The 24,128-nt window shown below is 36.6% G+C and overlaps 1 protein-coding gene and 1 pseudogene across 2 annotated transcripts in view; one reads left to right on the top strand and one right to left on the bottom strand.

The window, feature by feature from the left end:
• Positions 1 to 24,128, bottom strand: part of NUP205 (nucleoporin 205) — an 81,823-nt gene that overhangs the window by 35,220 nt on the left and 22,475 nt on the right. Inside the window, exons 11-27 of the mRNA XM_079931596.1 lie at positions 23,021 to 23,171; positions 21,769 to 21,974; positions 19,648 to 19,830; positions 18,480 to 18,530; positions 17,749 to 17,958; positions 14,914 to 15,013; positions 14,331 to 14,468; positions 12,778 to 12,967; positions 11,673 to 11,793; positions 9,825 to 9,906; positions 9,385 to 9,549; positions 8,930 to 9,054; positions 5,826 to 5,940; positions 1,784 to 1,933; positions 1,142 to 1,213; positions 623 to 780; positions 24 to 104 (exon numbers count right to left, since the gene is read on the bottom strand). Of these exons, the coding sequence (XP_079787722.1) occupies positions 24 to 104; positions 623 to 780; positions 1,142 to 1,213; positions 1,784 to 1,933; positions 5,826 to 5,940; positions 8,930 to 9,054; positions 9,385 to 9,549; positions 9,825 to 9,906; positions 11,673 to 11,793; positions 12,778 to 12,967; positions 14,331 to 14,468; positions 14,914 to 15,013; positions 17,749 to 17,958; positions 18,480 to 18,530; positions 19,648 to 19,830; positions 21,769 to 21,974; positions 23,021 to 23,171 (2,298 nt within the window). The remainder of the gene's footprint in view (positions 1 to 23; positions 105 to 622; positions 781 to 1,141; positions 1,214 to 1,783; positions 1,934 to 5,825; positions 5,941 to 8,929; positions 9,055 to 9,384; positions 9,550 to 9,824; positions 9,907 to 11,672; positions 11,794 to 12,777; positions 12,968 to 14,330; positions 14,469 to 14,913; positions 15,014 to 17,748; positions 17,959 to 18,479; positions 18,531 to 19,647; positions 19,831 to 21,768; positions 21,975 to 23,020; positions 23,172 to 24,128) is intronic.
• LOC307191649 (ras-related C3 botulinum toxin substrate 1-like) lies at positions 1,983 to 3,853 on the top strand (annotated as a pseudogene). The gene has a single exon. The product of its transcript is annotated as a ras-related C3 botulinum toxin substrate 1-like (transcript).

The raw sequence follows: 24,128 nt of genomic DNA, 5'->3' as shown, positions 1-24,128 counted from the left end.
AACATATATTCAACAGGGCTTACCTCCATTAGTAGAGGTCTCTGTCCTATGGCTGCCATACCCTGAAGGGCATTTACTTCGGCTACAAGAACTCTATGAAGAAGCTATATAATTGAGAAATGAGAGAAAAATAAGACCATTTCAGACACTGGTAGAACAATAACCTAGCAATTACTCTAAACTGCCCTGGACGGAAAAGTTTCAGATACCTTTATATATAATCTAATAGTGGCACTGTCCAAGTTTCTGTCAAAAACAGTATATCCCTCACATGCCAGAGAGTGATACCAAAGAGCGTCTATGGCAGGAAAGTTAGTGGAACTGCACGGGATAGCTTCTTTCTACTAGTGAGGTGATTACCATTTACCTGGTAGAGAGTTAAATGGGTAAAACCACTCCATTGTGATAGCTGGGTAGCATGAATACTAAGAGGTAGGTGATAGGGAACCTTTTATAGAGGCAAAATTAGTGTGGCCTATTCAGTTTTCTTTCCTGACTGTTTGAAAAGTGAAAACCAGTCCAATAAACCAATATCTCTATTAGAAAATAAAAAGTTATTTTTTCCTTAACGACTCAAAGTCTGAACCACTTGATACTGCACATGCTCTAAAGCAACGCTCACCTTGACATTGCAGACTGTCTGTCCCCGTAAATTCTTGTGTTCACAGTTAGCAATAACTTGTTCAATCTGGGCCCGATCAAAGAAATCCAATTGCAAAGGCTCGGGGATCTCCTGACTGAAGTCAATGGAGTCGAGAATACTGAGAATTTTTCGACGTACTAGAAATAATAAAAAGTAGTTCTATTTCACTTGGGACACTGAAGAGAAGAGCTAACCACCGTACTCAGCTCACCCTCTAAGGCAGCACTATGTTCAGAAAGGACATCAGTCTGGAAATTGAAGACTGTGTTGAAATCTAAATTGGATTTTATTTCTAATACATTCATTCGCAAAAATATTGTTTTCCCATACTATCATCTTAGTTATAAAAAAAATTTTTTTTGATGAGAAACAATCCCTTATATAGCTTTTCTACATCAGTTCAGAATTTGCAGATACAGGCATTAATTACCTCTTGAGATTTTATGCAATTTAATATATACGTATCTACAAATTTATTACAAATTCAAAGGGTTTTACCTTTTGTAGTAGTATCAAAGTGCAGGAACCCAGAGACAGACCTATTTTCATCTTCTATTCCTCCTTCCCCATCTGTTGGAGCATCAGTAATAAAAATCAGAAAAAGAACAACACACTCATAAAATTTATTTGGAAATAACAAACACAAGGTATTTTATTTCTAAGTCACTGTTTCTAGGTCAAAGAGCCCCTTGCAAACGGATAATTAAAATGCAAAGATGATGAGGACTTATCAACAACATTCATCTAATTCTTTCCGTCTCTATGGGATCCACTTCACAATTGTACAGAGCATAATCAGAACTCCAAGAGAGGCAGGACCCAACCATGCCAGTGAGATGATTAGAAAAGCTTATGCTTAATTTGCATGTAAAATACGTATTAGAATATCTTGGGTCATGCTGGCTCAGTGTGACAAACTCCACTGTGTATCTGTGTGTATGAATACAGCAAAATGTGAATGCTCCAAACAACAATAAAATTGCAATTATGGGTGATTTTGTGTTTTAAGGAAAAGAATTCTAAAGGCAGAAAGAACTTGTTTGGCCTACAATCACATACTAACCATAAGATTCAGATTTGTGCTTGCATTCACACAGACCAGTCAGCAGCATAACAATACAAATGCCAACACATGTTCACCTGAGTATGGTTTCACTGGCATGTCATCCAGTAGGAGGTGAAGGAGCCTCTGGGTGTGTGACCGTTGGCGATTCAGAGAAGTCACCCTTAGTTCTATCGAGGCAGTCTTCATCAGCCATGACATTTGGTTCAGCATAGATATTTCATATTCTGGAATTGAAATATGAATGTTTAGTTTCCCAGTATAATAACACAAGATCAGAACAGACCTAAAATCCATAACTCACCAGATATTTTCCCATGTAACATAGTCAATATTTTATGAAAATTGGCACCATAATAATTTATCGCTCTAGAAAATTAAAAAATAAACAGATGCCAAGGGAGAAAAAATAAACTAGTATATGTGTATGAAAGTTGAGCAAAAGCAACTGAAGAACAAAAGAGAATCAAGTTTCTGTCAACAGAATAATTTCACACAGACGTAGAGGATTCTGAGTCTACCATACCAGATGCAGGCCATCAAGTGTGTGGTGGCGGGAGACGGCGCAATAGGTAAAGTTTGCCTCCTCATCAGTTACACGACCAATGCCTTTCCTGGAGAGTATACCCCACTGTCTTTGACAACTATTCTGCCAATGTTATGGCGGATGGAAAACTGGTGAATCTGGGCTTGTGGGATACAGGTGGACAAGATGACTATGACCTATTACGTCCCCTATCCTATCCGCAAACGGATTCTTAATTTGCTTTTCTCTTGTGAGTCCTGAAAATGTTCATGCAAAGTGGTACCCTGAAGTGTGACACCACTGTCCCAACACTCCTATCATCCTGGTGGGGACGAAACTTGGATCTGAGGGATGAGAAAGACACGATTGAGAAACTGAAGGAGAAGAAGCTGACACCCATCACCTACCCATAGGCCCTGGCCATGGCCAAGGAGATCGGTGGCATCAAATGCCGCTCGGCGCTCACGCAGCGAGGCCTCAAGACAGTTTTTGATGAAGCTATTTGGGCAGTTCTCCGCCCACCTCCCGTCAAGCAGAGAAAGAGAAAATGCCTGCTGTTGTGAATGTCTGGGCCCCTCCTGCCTGTCCCGTCTTCCCAGGACACTTTGTACGCTTTGCTCAATCAGTGGAGACTTTGCACTCAATGCCAAGTTTTTGTTACAGATTAGTTTTTCCATAAAACCATTCTGAACCAATCAGTAATTTCCAAGTTTTGTTTGTTTAAAGTACTTTCACATTCTATTAAAGTTTAGCCCTAAAATGACAAGCTTCCTTAAAGCCTTATTTTTCAAAGCCCCTGTTCTTGCTCAGATTAAGAGTTGCCAAAATACCTTGTGAACTAAGTTGCACTGCTGGGCTAAGAACACTAACCACTAAACTGTTTAAAGACTTTTGTTTGGAAGAGACTGTAGCTTCTGAGGCAGGAGATGCAGACGCTCGCTAATGAGTTTCAGACGTGAAGAGCAGTACAGCCTCCTTCCTGAAACGCTGTCATTTAATGCATCCTGATTTACCAGCCCGTGTTCACTACCTAACATGTACTTTACATCATAATGAATGAATGTAACAGCTCAGCTCTTTGGATCAATCTTTTTGATTTCATAGTGAGATTTTTTTTAACAAATTAGTGTATTAGCTTTTGTGAGATTTTGAACAGAGCTCTTACTGCCGTGCTCCCTCCGATGAAGCATTCTGCTCTGGCCGTGGGTGCACTGGGTGGAACACTTGTGATCAGATGAAGACAGTATTTTAACAAAATATGGAAATTTCCACTACATTGTATACGTAATAATTAAACTATGAAAAGTGTCACAGGTAAAAGTTTTAAAAGGTTAATTTCTGTCAAATGCAGTAGATGATGAAGAAAGGTCAGTATTATCAGTAAGTGTTTTCTTAAGCTTTTCCTTTTCTTTAAACCTGCCTATCCCTCCTGAAATTGGGCATTTAATGCATCTTTGATCTGGTCATTCTCATAGTTGCAAACTTAGTATAAGTGCTTTTCTTATAGAACCCCCCCCTTTTTTTTTTACAAACTTATTTATTTTATTTATTTATTTTTGGCTGCATTGGGTCTTCATTGCTGCTCGCAGTCTTTCTATAGTTGCAGCGAGTGGGAACTACTCTTTGTTGCGGTGCGTGGGCTTCTCCCGTTGTGGAGCACGGGCTCTAGGCACGAGGGCCCAGCAGTTGTGGCTTGTGGGCTCTAGAGTGCAGGCTCAGTAGTCATGGCGCACAGGCTTAGTTGTTCTGTGGCATGTGGGATCTTCCCAGACCAGGGCTTGAACCCGTGTCCCCTGTATTGGCAGGTGGACTCTTAACCACCGCGCCATCAGGGAAGCCCCTAGAACCCCTTATTAACGAGCAATATGCCTCCTTGTATTATAAAATCTTTCTGAATATGAATTAGAAAAAATTTTTTGTAGATTAGTAAAAGTGCATTCCTGTTTTCATGTTACTTTATTCAAAGCCAATAAGTGCTTTCCTTGGTCTTCTAGTAACTAGGTATAAAAATCATGCACTGCAGCTTTACAGTTTTTAAAATACTTTAGATATTCTTAAACTGTAAACCTTGCCAGATCACCGACACTGCACCTGGACTAATAACACTGATCTCCCACCGCTTGCCTCACTGAGTGCACACACACTTCCTGTCTTTGCCCGAACGATGTTCCTTGGGGTCTGTGAGGCTATGTAAACCCTGTGCTCGTGCTAACGAAGTTCTGCACAACTTACCCACTGGCAAGAATATGAGCTTGGACCTTTCAACCACTAGAACAAAATCGTTTAAGCTGACAGTTGCAGAATGGTGGAGTGTTTTTACATTGATCTTTTGCTAATGCAATTAGCAGTATGTTTTGCATGTATGACTTAATAAATCCTTGAATCATGAAAATAAAAAAGAAAACTCAAGTAATTCGCAAATATTTAACTTGTTAAAAAAACACTATCATAAAATTTGATTCTTATTTCAGAAACAAATACATTTTTAAAAACTAAAATAAATCTAAATTGCATAATTTTATGATGTCTTGAGATTATGAAGGACATTTGGTCTAATATATAATTAGGACTGGGAATCCCTTATACAATATAAGTTTTTGAATCCAATATTATTTCAATATGCCTGGCTTTGAAGTCCTAAATTATGACAGTTTTATAAATATAAAATTCACCAAACACTACTACTACTGCTAGTAATAATGATTACAAGCAAAGCTAGATCAATTTTTAAAAAGTAGAAAGCATAACAGGCAAGATATTAACTGTTTTTTTTTTATTAGGTATTAAAAAGGGTTTCTTAAAAACCTTATAAACAAAATCTTAGGGCTAAAAATAAAATACACTTATTATGAAAATGAAGTGAAAATTTTCTACCACTAGGTAATTCCCAACAGTCTCTCACACCATACTCTAAAAAGTAAATAGAAGCTGATAACTACTAGTAATGGAAATTTATTATGAAATTTGTGAGCCTAGATTTCCTAAAACATAAAGATAATACAAAATAAACTTTAAAAAAACTCAATAAAACCACTACTGTCTGGATATAATATGAACTCAGAAAACTTATAACTTGATCAAAAAGAAAATTATATAAAATAGAATCCTATAAAACATAGGTAGCCTGGGATAACTGTGTTGATCAGGCCAATAATCTAAAGTTATAGTTTCCATCGTAATTAGTTTTCTATTTTTCATTTCAAGACCTGAATTCGTTTCAATATATACACAAGAAACAAAAGTAAAACAGATTTTTATGAAACAATTTCACTCAAAATATCTAAATTTCCAGAATCTTCTTATATATTTTCTTATCCCTTCAACACAATTTAAAATTTTTATTTGTTAGTAAAAGGATCAAATTCCATCCTTAACAGGCTATTTTAAAATAATTTTATGCTGGCAGTTAAAACATCAGGTTTCTCAAGAACAAATTACAAAAGCAACCCAAAGGAACACAGAAGCAAAGTAATAAAATGAGAACAGAATTCCACAAATTCTAAAACCGCTACCCCCAACTGTTATGAAATTAAAAATCACTCAACACATACTTTACAGATTTGTTTTAATAATAAGGGAAAATAATGTCCTACCTTTGTTAGAAAATGGTAAATGTTGCAACTGAGAAAATAAGAAGTCCTGGCTGGTTCTCAAGTATCTCATAGTAGGACCAGATGTATCAGAGCATGCACATAACTGATATATCACCTAAAGAATTACAGTAAAATAAGAAAACTGCCAAATCAGCTTTTTTATATTATACATTTTAAGAAAAAAGGCAAACTTAAATCTACTAAGTGGAAACTAAGACCCATTAGCAACTAAAGCAAAATGGATAACACATGTACAAATAAAATAAAAGCTCAGAGTTACAAGCAGTTCTTGGCACACTAACTCAAAATATACTGGAATACAATTGGAGAATGCTGACAACAGTATTATGGGACTAATCTTGAAATCACCCTAAATGTATTAATATTGAGTTGGCCAAAAAGTTTGTTCGGGTTTTTCTGTAAGATGTTATGAAAAACCCAAACAACATTTTTGGCCAACTCCAATATATATACATGTAGTTAATTAACAGTTTTAGTATTTTAACTATTATTAGTAGCAAATTACTCAGAAGTAACTTCTAAAAACCAAAGTTATGTATTAATCAGTTGATAAAAACTTTGGGATCAGAGAATCCCTTGCAGGCATCTAACTCTATGTATTCCCAAAGAGCAATGGTTCAGTATTCACCAATTCAGTGTTCGCTGTGACTATACAACTAGTAACGACAACGGACTGTAAATTCAATTTGTGTCTAGAAATACAGTCTTAAGAAAAATATAAAATAACAAAAGGTAACTAAAGATGTTGAGTAAAGCAAAGTAAAAAGACTAGAAACAACCTAATGTAATTTATACTGTAACAGCATAGAAGTTTACGGGGGGGGGGGGTGGGGGGGACACAAAACTGTATGTCTACTGAACATACCTAAATAAATAACATGTATACCCAAGGAAAAGATAAGAAGGGAACACAAGGTAAAGCTTAAGTACTTGCAGATGTATGCTTGTCTTTCAAACAGCTTTGATATTGTTTTTGACACTCTATAAATACTGAACTTCTCAAAACAAAACCAAGTTATTCATATTAGATGGTAAGTTAAGAAGATTCAAGAACAGATGCTCAAATATGCTCAGATATGGGAGAGGTAATACTATTAGAGGGAGAAGGACACAACAGTGAGTTCCAAAAGCATGAAGAGCCACTTTGCAAGGGTTTGTGTGATACATTTCCTAGTTCCCAAGACCGGGTAGGAAAAATTTCCATCGTTAAAGTGAAGAGAGCAAAGGCACAAGATTCAGTGTCAACTCTTCAACCAGAAGACCTCATACTGCTGGATGATGAAAGTATCAATAAGGCCCAAATTATTTCCCTTCCATATGATCAAATTTATTTATTTTGATCAAATTTATTTTTAAACTAACAAGCTCTTCTTAGAGGTTTAATTTTTTCCTGAAGCATAGTGAAGTATAAACCTAGAGGTTGGAACTTCCCTGGTGGCGCCACAGTTAAGAATCTGCCTGCCAAAGCTGGGGACACAGGTTCGTCCCCTGGTCCAGAAGATCCCACATGCCGCAAAGCAACTAAGCCTGTGCGCCACAACTGCTGATCCTGCGCTCTAGAGCCCACGAGCCACAGCTACTGAAGCCCGCGCGCCTAGAGCCTGTGCTCCGCAACAAGAGAAGCCACCGCAATGAGAAGCCTGTGCACCGCAAGAAAGAGTAGCTCCTGCTCGCCGCAACTAGAGAAAGCCTGCGCACAGCAACGAAGACCCAACACAGCCTAAATAAATAAATAAACAAGCAAACAAACAAACAAATAAATAAACCTAGAGGTAAAGGAAGCCTCTTTCATTAAAAATGGAGCAGTGCTTCTTGTTAAAATGCAGATTCTGACTCAGCAGGTCTGGAGTGGGGCCTGAGATTCTGCGCTAACAAGCTTCCAAGAGGTGATGCTGATGATGCTGGTCCACATTTTGAGTAGCAAAGTCATAGAGCACGTGTAATAAACTGGCAGACTGCTGGTTTAGACATGTTTTGTTTGGCCAGTACAGTGTTTCGATAAGCAGAGGATCTGGCAAACCAGGGCCTGCATCCCAACAGGGTAAAAATGAGCAGGGGCTGAGTAGCAGGGCATGTGCTCTCCAGTCTGCCAGATTCTCCTCTCCCTCCCCTCCCCATCTATTTGTCTTAAATCTGGTTTCATTCACTTACTTCACCTGCCTAACTCCTTTAGCCCAGATGATTAACCTTATCAATTGCTTCTACCTAAATATGTCAAAATCTGTAACACTGTGCTAAAATATACATCAAGTTTGTTCCCAAATTAAGGGATTCACAGGAAGACCTAGCTGTAGTACTCAGAGGTGAAGGGCTGTTTGGATAGCTAGAGGATAGAGGAAAACAGTAAAGAATTACAAAAAGAAAAACAGGAAAATAACAAAGAAAAATCTCCATGTTACTAGAAGTTAATGACGCATTTCTTATCATGAAAATGAGAATCAGGGTGTCACTTAAATTGAGAAATTAGTCGTATCTTATAAAGCCTAGTTCTTAAAATACTTATAAAATGAATAAAACAAGAAATAAACAAAAGAATAAAACACAAGTAAGACAACAGTTCTCATTACAGTTTAAACTTACATTAATTTCACTGTCTACCACCTTACATATAGCTATAGGGCAGCATAATTTACATGGTTCTTAAAAAGTACTTTCACTTACATCCTTGCATTCTCATGTAAGTCTCACAACAGCCCATTTCACAGATTTAAAAACTCAGAGAAGTTTCATGGTATGCCCAAGGTGACGTAGCTAGTTAAGGGGCAGAGATAGGAACCAGAAGTCTTCTGACTCAAATCTACTACTCTCATCACCAAAAAGAAACAACTTGAAACACAGCATCCTTGAAAAGTTCCCACATTATCTGGTCTAAATGCATCCAACTTCCCTTATTTTTCAAGTGATCAACATATAGGATCATGTAGATCTACAGGATTTTTATCCATAAATGAAAGACTGGTCAAACCGCTAAATGAAACTCATTTCAATTCAGTCATACTGTTATTCTTTCATATCTGCGATGGAATCAAGCATCTAATTAAGCTTCTTCTCCTAGGTGCTACAAAGTGCAGCCCTCTGTATACCTGGTAACACAGCTCAGCGAGTTGAGGAGATTCTCTCACTGCCACCGGGCCTGTTCTCCCTTCAGTTCCCTTCTCCAAGATGTTTAAGATGGCATGAAGGCAGGTCCGAGGGCAACCTAACACTCCTGCATAAAACCAAAAGGAAATTCAGCTTCTCTTTTCAAATTTCTGCATTAAAAACCTTAATATCGTTATAAAACTTAAATTCCATATACATATACCCTACCATAAACATCCTTTCAAATATTGATACAGAAAATGTATTAAATACTAACTTTTCAAGGCTTAGTTTGTCCACACTTGATTTAAGTCCTAAAGATTGGCCCATCACATTACCTTTCATACATTATTTATTTCTTTCAATGAATTATCCCATGAGCCTGGAATTCAATAAATGACCATTTAGCAACATAAATATGAAAAGAAATAAATGCCTATGTGTCTTATGGCTATACCTGGGTCTTGTAGGTTTGTGGTACTGACAGGTTTCTTCAATTCAAAGCCCAATAGGTAGAGAGCAAGATTTGGTGGATTGCGTTCCAGAGAGGTGATGAGAAGATTCAAGATGTGGATTCTTGTTTCATGACGGATTCCAGCTAATTTCTTTTCAAGTTCTGATCCTTAATGTGGAAATCACAAAACAATGAAAAGTTAACATATAACAAATGGAAAAATATAAAACTTGTATCCCAAACCTCCATGTTTTCTTTAGTTTTAGTTTACTTGATTAGCCATTACATTAAGTTCAGATTTAAGAGGTTTCCCAAAAGCCTTATATACTTTTATGCTAGCAAATTCTCAAATTTCTCTTACATCACCACTAGACATCCAACAGTTTTCTTTACAGTAAGCATTTACATAAAATAAAAAATATACATGTTAATCTAAGACATACCCTCTTCTAGACGTACAAATTCTTCTGTATCTTCACTATCCAAACACTCCACAAATCCAGCCATCAGCTTCTGACTTACACTCTGAAGTCATATAAAGATTTTAAAGTGACTAAATATTAGAGAAACTATGATAAATATGATATATATTTATAAACATTTTTCTATAAAGAAAAAAGGCAAATCTGCTCCAAGGAAAGTATTTAGGTTTTAGTTACATTTTTAATTAATATAAAACTGAGTTCCTTAACTGAGTGCCATTTAGCTTGCTATAGAAATAAAGAAACAAAAACTTTTAAAGTTTATTGGTTTTAAAACTTGCTTCACTAATTTTCTTTCCCAAAGAATCAAACTAGTTTTTTAAAAAAATAACATTAAATTGCTATTTCATAACTTCTTCATTATATACTCAACGCTATCAGATCTTAACTAAAATATAAAATAAAATTCTCACCTTCTCTCTTTAGAAATGTACACATACACCAGTTTTATATTTCTGGGCTGAGAGACTAGATACTACTTTACCTCCTTTAAGAACTCTAGCAGGATGCTATGGGGACTTCCCTGGTGGTTCAGTGGTAAAAAATCCGTCTTCCAATGCAGGGGACACGGGTTTGTTCCCTGGTCAGGGAACTAAGATCCCACATGCCGCAGGGAAACTAAGCCCACGCGCCTCAACTAGAGAGCCTGCATGCCGCAGACTACACAACTCACACGCTCTGGAGCCCGTGCACCACAACTAGAGAGAGAAAACCTGCACGCCACAACTAGAGAGAAGCCCGCGTGCCGAAACGAAGAGCCCGTGCGACACAACTAAGACCCAATGCAGCCAAAAAAAAATAAAAATAAACAGATACACTTAAAAAAAAAAAAACAAATAAAAAACAAGAACTCTAGCAGGATGCTAAAATTGGTAATAACAATTCATACTCAAATGAATGCCAGCAAACTGAAAATCTTCATTCAACATCCCCTAATTAATTATGTGGTTTCATGAACTTCATCCAAAAACCAGATTAGACATCTATATTTTACTATAAATAATGGTTCTCAACTTGGGCAGTACTGCCACTCCAGAAGGCACTTAGAAATATGTGGGGGCATTCTGAGTCATCACAACTAGAGATTACTACTGACAGACAGTGGCAGGGAACCAGGGATGCTAAGAGTCCTGCAATTTGAGGGACAGTTACACATAAAATGAAGATCTGTCCCACCCAGAATGCCAGAAGAGTCCCTGTTTCAAAACACGGAAAGACAATAATATTCTTCAACTAGCAAAAGCAGTGATTACCAGCATAAAATACAAAAGGCCAAATGTCTATAAAGAGAAAGAAAAACAGCAGATTCCCCAATTATAGCTATTCAGTGAATAGAAAGAGAACTATTATAAATTGGACTAAAAGAGGAAAACATCTAAAAACGTTCTCCAGTGTATCAAATGAAGTGACACAAATGTGGGTCACCAAAAAGCCATGGAAGTAGACAACTCACAACAGTGAAATCAGAATAGCAGAGGCTCACTCACCACTGAGGAAGGGTGAAACAAAGGATGCAAAAAACAAACAGAAGTTGCACTTACAAACCTAATAATCACTTTAATGTGCCTGGAGTAGCAAGAGTCTCATTAGGCCATACAGTCATATACCATAATACAGAGTATAATCACATACTATAGTGTATATAGTATCACTGGGAATGGTATTATCGTCAAACACAAATCACAGCCCAGCACATGGGTAGGCTTTCATCCATCATATACAGATATATTTACTCTCAGAATTTTTCCACATACAAGAATAAGATGTACTCAGGAAACACCAAAAAATAACAACAACAAAATCAGTTACCTGGTCATGTGTGAAATCTCCAACCAATTTTATCTGAATATTGGAATTGCAAGAGATACAGCAGAGGATCTTGGCACTTTCAAAAGCCAATTCTGGATTAGTATTGCCATGATATAGGTATCTTTAAAACAAGAGAACATTTGAGGAACTATGTGATGAAATTTTTGCTTCTTACTATTCTCGATACAGAACATTTAGGATCAGGGCTTCCCCTACTCATACAGCACTTCTGGGTAAATTAGACAAAGGTTTTCCCTTCTAACTAGATGTAACCTGTTACAGGTTGAATCATGTTTTCCCAAAATTCATATGTTGATAGTCAAACCCAGAATGACCTTATCTGGAAATAGAGTCTTTGAAGATATAATTAACCAAGCTAAGATGAGGTCATCAAGGAGAATCCTAATCCAATGACTGATAACCTTATAAAAACGGGAAATGTGGACACAGACACACACACAGGGAGAATGCCACGTAAAGGTGAAGGCAGAGATTGGGAGATGCTTCCACAAGTCATGGAACACCAAGCACTGCCAGCAAACCACCAGAAGTTCAGATTATACAATGAAAAGTTTGCTCCCCAGTCCTATCCTCCAAACATCCAATTTCCCAAGAGGAGACAAACAATATTAAGATTATGTCATTTTGTACTTAGAAATTTTTAGGACATAGAGTAAGTTAGAAAGGGACTTCCCTGGTGACGCAGTGGTTAAGACTCAGTGCTCCCAATGCAGGGGCTCTGGGTTCGATCCCTGGTCAAGGAACTAGATCCCACATGCATGCTGCAACTAAGACTTCACATGCCACAACTAAGGAGCCCATGAGCTGCAACTAAGAAGCATGCCTGCTGCAACTAAGACCCAGTGAACCAAATAAATAAAATAATTTTTTTTAAATGTACTTAAAAAAAAAGAGTAAGTTAAAAAGAAGAGAAAGATTATAAGGTTCAGAGTAATTAAAATCAGAGAAGCAAAAGAAGATAATAATAAAATGAGACAAAAAAAAATTTTAAGCGATGCATTAGGGATCTGACCAGATTTGGAAATCAAAGCTAGAATGCCATCTCATTCATTTCATCATTTCTCTACCTACAAATGCAACTTACCTGGCAATGTTCACCACATTATCAGCCTTCTTAGTTCTGGGATTGATTCCCTGCAATAGCTGTTCTAAAGGACAGACTATTAGAGCCAGCTGACTCTCTCTTAGAAGATCCATAAAGAGGTTTTCCTTTTGCAGAGTAAGATTGAGAAGTGCAAGGCAATGTTGCACTGCTTTCTCCAGGTGTTTCTTCCCTATAGAGCAAAATCAAAATTAGAAAGTTCTACATGAATCTTAGAAACTCATAATCAATTCTTAGGAAAACAAGATAAAGGACAAGTTCCAGATTCAAAAAGACCTCAAGTTTTCAAACCTTCAGCAGTAACTTTACAAGACTCCTCACCCAGACAAGTCATGGTAACTTTTGTGACTCAGATTACTTTAATGCAATGGCTTCTCAGTAATTTTTCCTGTATCCTTTCCCTGATTATTTAGAGCAATGGTTCTCGGATGGGAGTGAGCTTGGCCCCAGAGGACATATAGCAATATCTGGAGACACTTTAGGTTGTCACAACAAGGGATGTGCTGCAGGCATCTAGTGGGTAGAGGACAACAGGACAGCCTCTACATTAAAGAATTATTCTACCAAAGGTGCCAATGGTGTTGAGGCCAAGAAACTGATTTAAAGTAATACATAACCATTGTGGAAAATCTGGAAAATAAAGAAGCAGAAAATATAAACAAGAGTCACCTATAATCCCACCATTCAAATTGAAAATACATGTGCTCTGGAGCCAAACTGCCTAAGTTCAAATCACAGCCCTGACCCTGAAGAAAGATGTGAAACCTCTTTATGCAGCAATTTCCTTATTCATTACATGGAAATAATATCATCTACCACATAGGGCTTTTGTACAGGTTAAATGTATTAATACATGTAACGTGCTTTTAAAATTGCCAAATGCAGGGCTTCCCTGGTGGCGCAGTGGTTGAGAGCCCGCCTGCTGATGCAGGGGACGCGGGTTCGTGCCGAGGTCCGGGAAGATCCCACATGCCGCGGAGCAGCTGGGCCCGTGAGCCATGGCCGCTGAGCCTGCACGTCTGGAGCCTGTGCTCCGCAACGGGAGAGGCCACAACAGTGAGAGGCCCGCGTCCGGCAAAAAAAAAAATAATTGCCAAATGCATAGTAAGCGCTCAGTAAATGATAATAACTACTAGTAATAGTAAATGAAATTTATTGAACACTATGTACCACACCCAATAGCAAGGGCTTTTACAAATACTGTGAAGAAAACAAAACAAAGATTAAAATTTAATTAATTAAATTAAAAAATTTAAAGTTAGACATGTTAAAGATGTTAAAGTGATAAGAGATAATTATGATTACCTACCAAAGATCCTGCAATAAGACAGTTATAATGAGAGTCTCTGTACTTTAGTCTGCTTTCACTTTTAATATACTTTCATTGTATGACTCACTAAAACAACACTGTAGATACAGAGAGAAAATCTTACAGTGGAAAGGAAGTTCAGAGGTCATCTACTTCAAACCTTCAGTTTACAAAAGACAAAACCAGCAAAACTGTTTTCAATATATGAAGACATTCAGGCACATACCAGGGAAAGGAGCATAGGTATCAAGCTGCTTAACGCCTTCCTCCAGTAAACTAAGAGCAAGCTCCAACATTGGTGACTCATTCAGAAGATGATACATCAGACTAAATCCTGGTGGCTTATAGGCTATAATTTCTTCTCCTAAATAGAATATAACATAGTGCAAAAGATGGTGAATTAGTATTTTTGTCACACCCTTGATTTCTATGAAATATGTGAGATTTGTAAATTAAATGGTATCTAAACAGATGAAGGCAAGTTTCAATTTAGAGACAGTGACACCAACTATATACAGAGGTAATTTCCAAAAGAGCTGATCTGCACAAAGCAGTTAGTTCACATGTTATATGTTAACTCACTAAAGAATCTGTAAGGCAATGTTCTTACTCCTCCATTCAGTGAAGTTTTACTTTATTTTATCTTGCTCAGAACAATCAAAATGACTTAAACAATGCACCAAAAAACATAAAATTATAAGTTAACTTATAACCAGAAACAATTTATAGCTTATGTATAATAATTTATAAATTATAAATAGGTTTATAAATAGCTGACACCTTGTTTGAAAGTGACAGAATTAAATTACCTTGTAGTTCCACAAACTGGTCTACAAAATCTTCAAGTTGAGGTTCATAATCTCCGAGCAATTTATAAAACACCGCCAAAACAACCTCAGCGACTTCCCACTATAGAAAAACATAAATATTTCAATAACAGTAACAGTTCAAGGTGATAACCTTGCTAAGTTTTTCATTCCTCCTACTTTTCTCTAGAAAATGAGTGAAGTCCCCTTTCTACTTTATTTATGCTAAGCAATATAGAAATCCCGGTTCATTTTGCTTTGTTTTGCTAAAGAACAATGGATTGGTTAATTTTTCAAGGTAAAACATTTGTAAAAGCATTAGTCTAAAAGAAACATTTCTATAGCAGATATTTGGGCTTTGTTAATAAATCTAAAGCACTCAGTACCTAGCCATAGTCAATTTATAATTAAGCAACACCAGATTTGAACACCTCTCCAAAGTGTCAAATATTTCAGTTTCTCTAAGAATCTCAGCTGGACAGGATCGGAGAAATCATCTCATTTAATCAACACTTATTTTGCAGGTGAAGCAAGTGAAGCTCAGAGCAGTGAATGATATCCCCAAGACCATAAAGCTTGGAAGCAAACGTGCTGGAGGTCCAGCCCTGCACTTCTAATTCCCAGACCAGTGTTCATGGCTCTAGCCAAAGTTAAGAATCAAAAAAAAAAAAAAAAAAAAAGTTAAGAATCACTGGTAGGCTTCCCCCAAATGACCTCATTATCACCTCTTTGTTTAAAATGTTTTTAAAAGCTAAGTAACAACAAGGAAAAATATTTATGCCAAAGGGAAAATATATATAACTGTACAGACAATAAAATTAAACTGTTTAAAAAATCCACTGCATAGAATTTTAATGAGGCTGAGTTTGGTAACTGTACATGGTGGTTTTTTAAATATTACTTTAGTCATTATTTCCACTGCACATTGTTTTATCACGGCTGATTTTGAGAATTGGGATAATCATTTTTAAATTATTTTTAAAAAATTATTTACTTTTCTCTATTTTCCAAATTTTTCAAAATAATTTGTTTAAATGAAAAATACTTATCACCACATAATAATGGATTTTAGGATTAATAAATATACACACTGCCTCTAACACTCTGTTTATAGTTATTTATCTCAATCCAAAGCACTGTTTTTGAGAAGCTAGTGTTCTAAAATACAAAGATGTAAGTTAAACCTTAAGAAGACTTCCTAGTGAAATAAATTCACAAAATTGAGGGAAAATTTCTTAGGGTAATATGTGGGGAAATAAATGGTAGCTGGGAAGAGCAGCAGTGCTAGAAATATAGAAATGCATGGGTGAAAAATAATAAACACGGAAACAAAGTTGCTGACTAAAGCTCTAAACCCTTAGGTCATAATGACCTTTGTAAGAAAAGGCAAATAAGATATTTAAAAGAAATGCCAAAAAGTATCACAACATTTTGTTGAAGAGATTGCAATTATCAGCATCCATTATCCATCGGAAATGACTTCTATTAATGAGGCATGGCTGCTGTTATAGTTTTCATCCAATAAGGAAACATATGTTAATAAGGTAATTCTAGGGCTTCAATAAAATGTATGCCCCTCTCAGTGTTTATTTCTACCACATGAGAAGCAAAACTTCTAAGGCAACTGACAAAAAATAAACTTGTTATTTGGGACTAAATATTAGAAACAAACTATGTCCAATGATACGGCAATGAAAAATAAACTATGCTAGATACAAGTAATGATTATGCAGTCATTAAAAAGACTGTTTTCAAAGAATCTTTAAGAGCATGAAAAAAATCCTCATAATACTGTTTGTGGCCAAAAAGGGATACAAGCTAATGCAGCTCATTATCTCAGTTTAAGTAGATATGCATAAGAAAAAGAATAATAGTTAACCTTCCCTCGGCAACAGGATTATGGGTGATATAATTTCTTCATATATTTTTCTATATTTTCCTAATTTCCAAAATTAGCATGAACTATATTATTTTATAGTCAATAATACAACAAATAAACCCAACAGGTTCGAAAACAGCAAACTATAAAAATAAAGCAGAAATGTCCCTACAAGATATATCCAAGGGTAGTCTGTGAACCAATAAACAGTATTATAGACTAAAGTGAATTACATCAGAACCTGGAAGGGTTTCTTACATAGCTTAGTGGTTATGAGCTTGGATCTGGAATCAGAGTCCTAGGTTCAAATCCTGGTCCTGAACCTTAACCAAGTTCCTTAACTTTGCTAAGCCTCCATCTGTAAAATGGGAATATTAATAGTACCTGCCTCACAGTAATATTAGAATTACATAAGCTGATATATACATTTAGCTCAGTTGTGAGTGTACTGCAACCAGAGCAAATATGTACATAAATGTCAGTGCTCCCTCAGCCGCTATCCACGGCAAACATACCTAATGAATCACAATATGCCTTTCCACTAAACCAGACTCCACGACCCAGAAGTGCTACTAATCATTAGAAATTAGTGCGCAAGTTTAAACTTATTTCAATCCCTAACCAAAATCATCCCAATAAAGAATAGTGTGTTTCCAACTGCCAAAGGTGTAACACTTTTGGTTCAATTTTGGTCAAAATTTGTTCAATTAAGGATCTAAATGACTATGACTTCATATTAATTAAATTACTGATCACTAAAAAGTCACTGCTTTGGTTTTAATGCCTTAATTTATTTTTTAATGCATATAAACCAATCAGACCATGGATATGTCAGTATAAGACTATGAATTTTACTAATTTTCAAAAGCTAAAATGAGCTTATAGCATCTTGTACCTCTAATAAAAGAAAAAGCAGCAATAAATGAGTAAGGAGACAAAAGTTTTTCTCTGAACATAACCTTTTCAGCTGCTCTCCGGTAAGCTCTTGTACGGAATCGGAGAAACACAGAATCTCTAAGGAACTGCAAATAAGGGTCAAAGCCGGGAGGCCGCAGTCCAGCGCCCAAATTAGAAGGAAAGGAGCTCTCCACCAGGGTACTAATTAGCTGGCAAAACGCACGAGTTAATGGGTATTCTTCACATCGGGATTCTATCTCATTTAGTTCCACCTTCCAAAGAAAAATAAAGGAAATTTGGTAACATAAAACCATCAGCTATAAAGTGCAAAGCATTTTTCAGACATTAACTCATTAATATCGGTATAATATCACACCCAAAGACCCACACAGATATTATCCTTTTTTATTTAGAGATAAAGACACAAAAGTTAAAAATGGAAACCTTAAATGTTTCTTTAAAAAAGAGGAAGGGAGCGTACAGAGAAGAAAAGAAACTAGAACAAGTAAATTCTCACTTTAGGGTTGACCCAAGTAGCCTAATTAAACTGAGTTCAAACCAAACTTTCAGTTTGGATGGCTGCCATCTAACATGCCTTTCCAACTCTGAAACCAAAAGTATTTTTATTTCTTTCATAAAAAGTTTCATCTCCATTTCAACACAAAAAACCCTCAAATGAAAATACATTAAAGTTGAAAATTACAGAACCCTAACAGGGTAAGAATATTTTTTCTTAGTCTTTTTATCATGTGAATGTATGAATATAGCATTTAAACTAAAAGGAAAGCTTTACCTCAATACCAATAGCTTGCCTCTGGCTTGGAACTCTTACGGTTTGCAGTACCTTAAAATAATAAGAATTAGATGTCAGGAGCACTCATTTATCAATGAAAAGAAGCAGCTTTGCAATAATAGTCATATACAACACCCACCACATTCTACATCTTACAATGTCGTTCAGAAATGACAACCGAGAAGTCTCTGATGAACTTTCATTAGCAATTGTGTCCAGGTTCAGGGAGAACTTCCAATTACCTGGGCTTCAGAAAATTGGTAATTTCTAAGTGCACACAAGATGTGTTTTCAGCAACTTTCCTCTCAGATATTCCAGGAATGAACCTTAAAAGGATTTATGAGAGGAAACCTCACCCAAACACACTTCATCTTAGGTATAAAGAAGCACTCAGGACAATAAGTACTGACACACTCATGAATGAAAAAATGAAGTATCAACACTAAACTAAAAGTGGCCAAGCCTCCAGCACACACCAACTCCCTTAATTTTTGTTTTTATAAAGTATCATTAACATCTTCAGGACACGTATGTCACAAAACAACTAGAATACTGCTTCAAAACAGTAGTTTTACCAATGTGTCAGAATCATAGGCTCCCTTATGTGGTATTATTTCTAAGACAAACATATATTCCTCCTAACCATTTTACTAGAAAAATCTCTATAGGACACATTCTTATTTTCCTTTTTTTACTTTACCACATATAGAATAACTCTATCTTGACATAAAAATTCTAACAGGGCTTATAACTGAAGAAATAAGAGTTGATAGAGACACTTCACTCGTCTGCTGTAAGACAGAAAGGGCACAGAAGGAAGCAGCAAAACAAATAGGCATCTCCCACATTTAATGAGTACAGATGACTTCGGAAGGCTTCTATCAGCCTAGTGTCAAAGACAGAGTTGAGGAATTTATTAATCTTACAAACACTGAAAAAACAAAGAGAAGAACCAGTCTCCAGTAACCCAGTGAAGCTGTCAGCTGATCCAAGAGAAAAACCCAAGCCTGTTAGTTTCTGACGCTATGCTTAGTACCAAAATCATAACTTTCTATCTGTGAAGTTCGTGGTATACTATACGTTTCAATTGGATGCACTTGCTTGTACAATATTATCAAATCTCACTTTCAAACTGTAATAATGTAAATAAGAGAGCTCATAATACTACCTGAGTATATTCCAACGACTGCCAGAGAGAAGCAGCAATTTCAGGAGATTTTCCAAACGCTGCAAGTGTCTTCAGTAGTTCGGCCTTTAATACAGGAGGGATACTGCACTGCAGGAGTCCCAGAATCACCACCACGGGGGTCCACTGAGGATGTTCACAGAGTGCCAAACGAGCATTTTCACTCTGAGTATTGAATTGAAAAGAACAAGAGAGACTTTCCATTTTCAAAAGCTAAGAAAAATGACCAGTAATCATCTAAATTGCTAACACTTACACTGAGTATTCATAGGCTTAATACATACTAAAACAAAGATAAGCCTACGGCAAATGCTTGAGCTCTACCAGTAGATCAAATCAGATCACTAGCTCAGTCAGTGTAAAAAATGGAGAAAAGATAGCCTTTGTAGAATTACTTTGACAGCTCTAAGAATGGAAAATAATACATACAAACAAAGAAAGTCTTCCAGGGTCACATAAATCTTACATAGGTATTTAACATCTTTTCTGGAACAATGTTAGATATGAATGAATAAAATACCTTGTCCTTTACTGAGAAAAAAATGGAAATACACACACACACGCATGCACACACACACACACACACACACGGTATCAAGTATCACTCCATTTTAATTCAACAAGAAATAATTACAAACTTTATGTTTCGACCTTTAATACTATTTAGCATTACTGGGAAAACCAGTAAGTTAGAAGACACTCTTCCTATCCTTTGGAGAGAATGTCAGAGTAAGGAACTTAGCTTTGCTCTAGTGAACAAAAGAAACAACTAGAAGAGCAAATGGGACCTAATTAAACTTAAAAGCTTTTGCACAGTAAAGGAAACCCTAGACAAAACGAAGACTACCTACTGAATGGGAGAAAATATTTGTAAATGATATGACCAATAAGGGGTTAATATCCAAAATATATAAATAGCTCACACAACTCAACATCACAAAAACAAACAACACGACTAAAAATGGGCAGAAGTCCTGAAAAGACACTTCTCCAAAAATGACATGCAGATGGCCAACAGGCACATGAAAAGACGCTCAACGTCACTAATCATCAGGGAAATGCAAATCAAAACCAGTGAGATACCACCTCACTCCTGTCAGAATGACTATCATTAAATAAAAGAACACAAAGGCGAGAATATGGAGAAAAGGATAAACTCTCCTACACTGTTGGTGGGAATGTAAATTGTACAGCCACTGTGGAAAACAGTATGGAGGGTTCTCAAAAAACTAAAAACAGAACTACCATATGACCCCACAATTCTACCCCTGGGTATACACTCGGAAAAAACAAAAACACTAATTTGAAAAGATACAAGCACCCCAATGTTCATAGCAGCATTACTTACAATTGCCAAGATACGGAAGCAACCTAACTGTCCATCAAAAGATAAATGGATTAAGAAGATATGATATATATATATATATGTATATATGAGAGAGAAAAAATATTCAGTAAATTTTCTAATTAAAAATACTCTTTATGTGTATATATATATGTATATACACAAGAACCTATATATCCACACCTATGCTAGGAAACCTTCTAGAAGGATGTGTATCCAACAGCTCATTCTTTTTTTTTTTTTTTTTTTTTTGCGGTACGCGGGCCTCTCACTGTTGTGGCCTCTCCCCTTGCAGAGCACGGGCTCCGGACGCGCAGGCTCAGCGGCCATGGCTCACGGGTCCAGCCGCTCTGCGGCATGTGGGATCTTCCCAGGCCGGGGCACGAACCCACGTTCCCTGCATCGGCAGGCGGACTCTCAACCACTGCGCCACCACGGAAGCCCCAACAGCTCATTCTTATTTGCCCTTCTGATTATTTTCTTTCAGGCTTAGGCTATTATTTTCATACACATTTATGGCAGTAAGCAGGGGCTACCAGAACTACACCCTCTAAAGGTGAAGAAACAAAGAACTTAAGAACAGAATAGCATAAAATACTAACCACAAAAAAAAAAAAAAAGAACAGAATGCCAAATATATATGCTAAATTTATCACTCATAAACTTCAAGCATTATAAGGAAACTTGGGGGCTCCTTACAATGCCACTGTGTTAGAATACAAAGTTACATTCTCACATGCGGTGGGTGGGTTACCTACCCAAGTAATGATGGTAGACGTGAGCTGTAAAAAAGCAATCAACCCGTCCTGCTCCTTCTGGGTGATGCCACGTGAAGGAAGGTGACGGTACTGGACACTATCTGCACTTGGAAGATCCTTCCGGAGGTGTTCATGGTAAAGCATCAAGGAGTGAAAGAAATGTTCCCAGGAAACAGGACTGCCGCCTGCCCCCTGAATATTTTCAACTGTAAAGAGACACAGCATAGAATTTCCTTTCAAAATTGTCTAAGCATTTGCTTGGAAATGGAGGAAGAAAATAAATTTAAAACAATAAACTTTGTTTGCCTTTGTCCTAGATAAGCTGTGTGTTGAAAATGGGTTAGAAACCCTCTTCAAACTAAACTCTGGATCAGTTTATCCCTGGGACTAAAACTGGGTGGTGCCCATGTAATGCAAAGGTAAATTACTTTGGATGTCAGTTACCTACTTCGAATCCAGGACAGTACTCTGTGTTGTCATGTAACTATACAAGGCTGCTTTTCCCATGAGTAGTTCTCAAATGTTGAGCTTAAATTAAATTCCCAAAGAGAGAGAGAACTACAATCTAGATTTGCAAATTACAGTACTCTATTACATACCAAGCACTGAGAGCAAAAGCCGAGCAGATAAGACAAGGAAGGCTTGACAGAATAGTCAAAACACAGGTCTTGGAGCCAGACAGATCTCAGTTCCTATCATGGCTTCCCTGTGACTCGTGACCTTCGGTAAATTACTTAACTTTGCTAAACCTCAGTTTCCTCACATGTAAAAACGAAGTAATAATATCTACCTGACAGAGGTGTTTAATAAATATTTCTTTCTCTTCCCTTTTGCACTATTTTTGGTGTAACCAGACTCAAGTCTGAAAATTAAGTGAGGAAATTGGGAGAGGGTTGAGAGAAAAACTGTAAGAACAGAAATTTAGAAAATAAGGACTTATGAAGATAAAGAAATCAAACTTATGTAGCAAAGGTGTATATTTTGCTTTGAGCACCAGATGTGTTCTTAAAAATGTATATTAATTCTCATTTCTTAAACTGAACTGTATTTTTTTTAAAGCAAATGGTAACTCTCCAGTCTGTGAGACCATAATCAAAGCATCGCCGTACATAAAACCAGCAGTGGGCTTCTCTCTGTTATAAAAATAACGTATACGCCCAGTAGAACCTAGCACATATAACCAATATGCTTTAATAGGTAGAAGGATACTGAATGTCACAACAAACTTAGACAACAACTAGATTTTTCTTACCGTGACTGCTACCATTGACTTTGAGTAGACTAAAACAGTAGTGGGCACACTGGGGCCCATTAGCCAATCCCTGGAGCATTTTCAAATAAGGAATATAAATAGTTGGAGGCAACAGGTCACCCATTTGCCTAACAAACTTGGACAAGACAACCTGAAATAGGGAAAAACCAACAGTTTACATAAAGCATATCCTAACTTTAAGCCAACATGGACTAGCTAATAAAGACTACATATGAACTAAAATGAATTATGTACTCTCATTTAACTCCCCACCCAAGACAAAATAATCTGGTATTCTATTTATGAAAAATTGCATTTTCAAGTTTGTCATTAGCAATTTAATGCAATTATAGAATATCTCTGTGAACATAAAGTATATTTTTATAAACATCGTAATGTCACAAAACGTAAGACTACTCACATTCTAAATATGTAAAACAACTGAAGAAATTTACTCATTTAAAATTAACTAGCAAATTCAAAGGTACACTTAGAACCCAGAGTTCCTAAATCCCAGTCAAATTTAGTATGAAGATCTAGGAACCTGAAAGAACTTTTTATAGTAACCTAAACATATTCTGTTTTGTGTTCTGGCCAATACATGTTCCTACACTCCTGTTCTCTAAGTCTACTTCTTAGATTTCTCTTTTCTCTTGCTTATGCCTTAAATCTATTATCAACAACTAAACATATTATTCAGACTAATTAGTTGGAACTCAGAACGAAAAATGTTACAGATCTCTGGAAATTATTGTTAAATCTGTTAGGTATAACAATTTTATGATTATACAGAAAAAATATCCTTATTTTTAAGAGATACTAACTTAACCAGTGAGAGGTGAAAGGTCATGCTGCCTATAATTTACTTTAAAATAACCCAGCAAAATAAAAGCAGTAGAAATAACAAGAGTGGAAGTGAACATGGCAAGATGTTAACAGCTATTAAATTAAGATGTTGGGGAATTTCCTGGTGGTCCAGTGGTTAAGACTCCATGCTCTCACTGCTGAGGGCCCAGGTTCAATCCCTGGTTGGGGAACTAAGGGACCACAAGTCGCAAGGCAAAAAAAAAAAAAAAGAAATTCTTCTGGGGAAATTCCCTGGCAGTCC

The sequence above is a fragment of the Stenella coeruleoalba genome (genome assembly GCF_951394435.1).
Source record: "Stenella coeruleoalba genome assembly, chromosome: 9".
NCBI classification, from domain to species: Eukaryota; Metazoa; Chordata; class Mammalia; order Artiodactyla; family Delphinidae; genus Stenella; species Stenella coeruleoalba.
Note: the sequence above shows the minus strand (reverse complement) of the source record. Positions and strands in the feature narration are given on the sequence as shown.